Genomic DNA, 3,750 nt, shown 5'->3' on the forward strand with positions numbered 1-3,750 from the left:
TTTGTTGAATTTTAATTACAGACTAAATCTATAAGACATCGTTAATGCGAGTGGAAACAGATGTTCCTTTTTACAAGATGGAAAGACTCGTGTTCAGTTAAGTGTCTCTTTATAGTTACGTCTTGTTTTTTGTAAGTTATTTATTTGCTATGTAATGTGCTAGACTTTTATAAAAAAAATTATAAACACAAAATAAAGAAAAGAAAAAGATGTAAAAACTAGTCCAAATGTCCCTAACTTAATCAGCTGACCACAAGTGTATATATTATGACGAAAGTTTAATGTATCGAATCGGTATCGGGTACCGAAAAGAAAGCATTAGGTACCGAAATTTTCTTCAAGTATTGGGAATCGAGTATTTGGTACCGACAATTCAGCACATCTCTACTGGAATAGCGCAAAGCGATTGGTTGTGAAGGAAAGGAGCAGTTCTAATCTAATTAAATTTTATACGCAAATTACAATATTTTTCTTTTAAATCCTAGTATAGTGCTTTCTTTTAATTGATTTCTGTGCAAATTCGCAAGTGAAGCATCTGTGAAAGAAATTCGTTGGAGAAGGTAAGTGTTGGACGAGCGTAGTAAGATGGGGTAAAGCGATTTTTCCATTATTCTTGATTGCAAAATTGCGAAAATGAGGCATTGCGAAAATACGCAATAAAATTTTGCCAGCAAAGTGAACGTTAAAAGCTGTTGCTGTTGTTGTGTTGTTGTTAGAGGTTGTTAATAAATCAGGAAGAATATGAAATTCAGGCTACATCGTTTTATAAAAAGGCAAAGTACACATCACACACACAATTATATATATATATATATGTAAATAAGATGGAATCGCAGGTGTGGTTTTGGGGTGGTGATGTTGAAGGAGGTGGTAAATCCCAACTAACGCAATCCCATTAGGGTAGTATTCGAGTTGTTCATATGAACACGTATGTGCTTATGCAGGCGGTGGGCATGTGATGTGGAAGAACGTAGCGAGCGAGGTAATAAATATGCTAATTATTCGATGTGAATTACACGTCAGTAATTTTAGTAGTTTATTAACTTTAAAGCTAACAGTTAATGTTGCGAGTAATATAAAATCTTAATTTGAAAGTTCTCAATCTGGTCTTATGTATGTATATGCATCATATGTATGTAATTAGCACACGATCCAGAAAATAATCTATCATTCTTGTTATTAGCATACACAGAAATAAAATTCACTAGAACTAGCCAAAATATATAAAAAATAAAATTAAATTGTTATCACATTCGTAATGCTTGACGGAGCTGCGCGTATCGTACGAGCGTACGTATTGAATATTTAGAAAAGTCGTTCTTATCGGCTAATCAACGAACAAAGAAAGACTATGTACATATGTAGGCAATTTGTAAGATAGGGTCTGTCACTGGTGAAAAAACAAAACCAAACGAAAATGTACTGCAACTGAAATTAAAACTGGTTCCAATAAAAAAAAAACGAAAACATTTATATCTTCCGAAAGTGAAATCGCAACTTGTTTCTTACATGCGTTAAATGTGCATTGTTTTAAGTAAAATTATTATTTATATGTATGTTCATGTATACAGGAAGTTTTTCTTTTGTAGTAGTTAATTACTGTCTGCATCATACGTTTGTTGTTAAATATAACTAATTTCAACTTACGATACAGTAAAAGGGCTGCGACAAAACTAATTTGCATAAATGTTTATTATAATAGTTGAATTAAAATAGTTTAATTTCTAGTCGTTTCCATTGAAGATACCTATGCATATTCAGTATGCACATACAACAATATGCAAATTACTACATACTAAGAACGCGAAATAAAGTGCCTTAGTTAATAAAACGATTCTCAGTATATTAAAAAATTTTGTTTTTCAATTTCAGCTTATTTGGCAAAGTGGAATTCGACTCTAATTGCCGGTATGTCCACACAAGCAACGCACGCCCCTTCGGCGCCGGAATTACCAACAACCTCACATGGTGATCCCTCGGCACCGCCTGCTGAAGCAACCGCCGATTGGAGTTATTTTGGTAATACGAGCGGCGGTGCAGAGCAAACTCAATCTACTCGACCCGAAACCTCTACCACAAGAACAACAGATAATGCAAGCGTAGATAACGGCACCATTGCTAACGAAACCAAAGGCTCATCTTCCACAGCGTATTCTTTTCCTGGTAGTGCACTGGGTAGTGAATCTACAGCCAACATTAGCGGCATTAAGTCAGAAACAAACACAAGTGGTGACTCCAAAGCCAATAGTAACGAGGAAGAAAAGGTTGATGATTCCATGTATGAGTGTAATATATGCCTAGATACCGCCAAGGATGCAGTTGTCAGCCTGTGTGGCCATCTCTTCTGTTGGCCATGCTTGCATCAATGGCTGGAGACACGTCCTAATTGTAAATTATGTCCAGTGTGCAAGGCAGCTATTGGCAAAGATAAAGTAATTCCGCTTTATGGGCGCAATAGTACCAAACAAGAGGATCCGAGGTAAAGTTGTGAATAGAGTTAGAAGTATAATTATTATTTTTTATTATGTATGCCCACAACTCCGACCGTTGACTATATTTACAACTTTAAATTTTTTATTAGAAATAAAGTACCACCGCGTCCTGCTGGACAGCGCACTGAGCCCGAACCTCAGCAAGGTTTTCAAGGATTCGGTTTTGGTGATGGCTTCCATATGTCTTTCGGTATTGGCGCTTTTCCATTTGGCTACTTCGCATCATCGTTTAATTTTGGCGAACCACGAGCAGCGGGTAAGTGGAAAAACTTATTTAAACTATGTTTCTGCATTATTTTGCCATTACTAATTCTAATCCGTTTTGCAGCCGCCAATCGTGGCACCACACAATTTGAAGACGAACAGCAACTATCCAAATTATTCTTATATTTGGCATTTTTGTGTATTGCTTGGTTATTGTTCGCATAGCAATACTAAATCCGTGGTTATTCTAACATTCATAAATATATATTTATGGAAAGAGCCTTTTTTAATTTATTGCTCCATGCTTGCGATTATTACTAAGAAGTCTAGCTATATATATGTATGCAATTAATTAAATACGCATAGAAACAAAATTATATATACATACATGCATACTACAAATAATAATGAGGAATGATAATAAGGGGAAAATAAAAAAATCTTTAAGCGTAAAATTGCAAAAANTAGAAACAAAATTATATATACATACATGCATACTACAAATAATAATGAGGAATGATAATAAGGGGAAAATAAAAAAATCTTTAAGCGTAAAATTGCAAAAAAGCGATATGTACATCTTTATATATAACAAGTAAGAAAGTCTAAGTTCGGGTGGAGCCGAACATTGAATACCCGGCGCATGTATTAAATATATGTTTTTTCACCTTTCCGAAAGCTACCGCTAGGTGGTAAGCCGGGGTGTATAAATTTTGAGTAAATTAGCGGCCTTAAATTTCGAAATATTGCAGTTTCAAGCATTTCTGAAATTTACCGTTATATGAAAAGCGGCCGTAATTTTAGTCCGATTTCAATAATTTTCAACGNAAATTGGTAAAACGGTTACCGATATACATATATGTGATCATAAGTGTGCAGTGCCACGCCCATTTTCCAAAATTTTACCATAAACGTATTTCCTGGTAAAGAATTGTTGCAAGCATCAATTTTGAATAAATACGCTTTAATATTTACTGATTTATCGAAGATTTTGTATTTCTTTAAATTATCGTTAAATGGGATGTGGGCGTGGTTATTGTCCGATTTTTTAAAT

At 34.6% G+C, this 3,750-nt stretch overlaps 1 protein-coding gene across 4 annotated transcripts; it reads left to right on the forward strand.

Moving 5' to 3' along the window:
* The first annotated feature begins 372 nt into the window (after nucleotides 1–372).
* On the forward strand, nucleotides 373–3,151 carry LOC108381536 (suppression of retinal degeneration disease 1 upon overexpression 1). 4 transcript variants are annotated; one of them, XM_017637947.1, is made up of 4 exons: nucleotides 373–560; nucleotides 1,873–2,479; nucleotides 2,582–2,748; nucleotides 2,821–3,151. In XM_017637947.1, exons 2-4 carry the CDS (start codon nucleotides 1,911–1,913, stop codon nucleotides 2,919–2,921), a joined length of 837 nt encoding a protein of 278 aa, XP_017493436.1. In that variant the 5' UTR covers nucleotides 373–560; nucleotides 1,873–1,910; the 3' UTR covers nucleotides 2,922–3,151. The 4 variants fall into 4 exon arrangements, with proteins under 4 accessions (XP_017493436.1, XP_017493435.1, XP_017493437.1 ...); XM_017637946.1 differs by lacking the exon at nucleotides 373–560 and adding an exon at nucleotides 727–778; XM_017637948.1 differs by lacking the exon at nucleotides 373–560 and adding an exon at nucleotides 753–773.
* The last annotated feature ends 599 nt before the right edge of the window (nucleotides 3,152–3,750 follow it).

This window comes from Rhagoletis zephyria, unplaced genomic scaffold (assembly GCF_001687245.7).
Source record: "Rhagoletis zephyria isolate East Lansing unplaced genomic scaffold, Rhagoletis_zephyria_1.1 Rzeph_scaffold_22875, whole genome shotgun sequence".
Lineage (NCBI taxonomy): Eukaryota > Metazoa > Arthropoda > Insecta > Diptera > Tephritidae > Rhagoletis > Rhagoletis zephyria.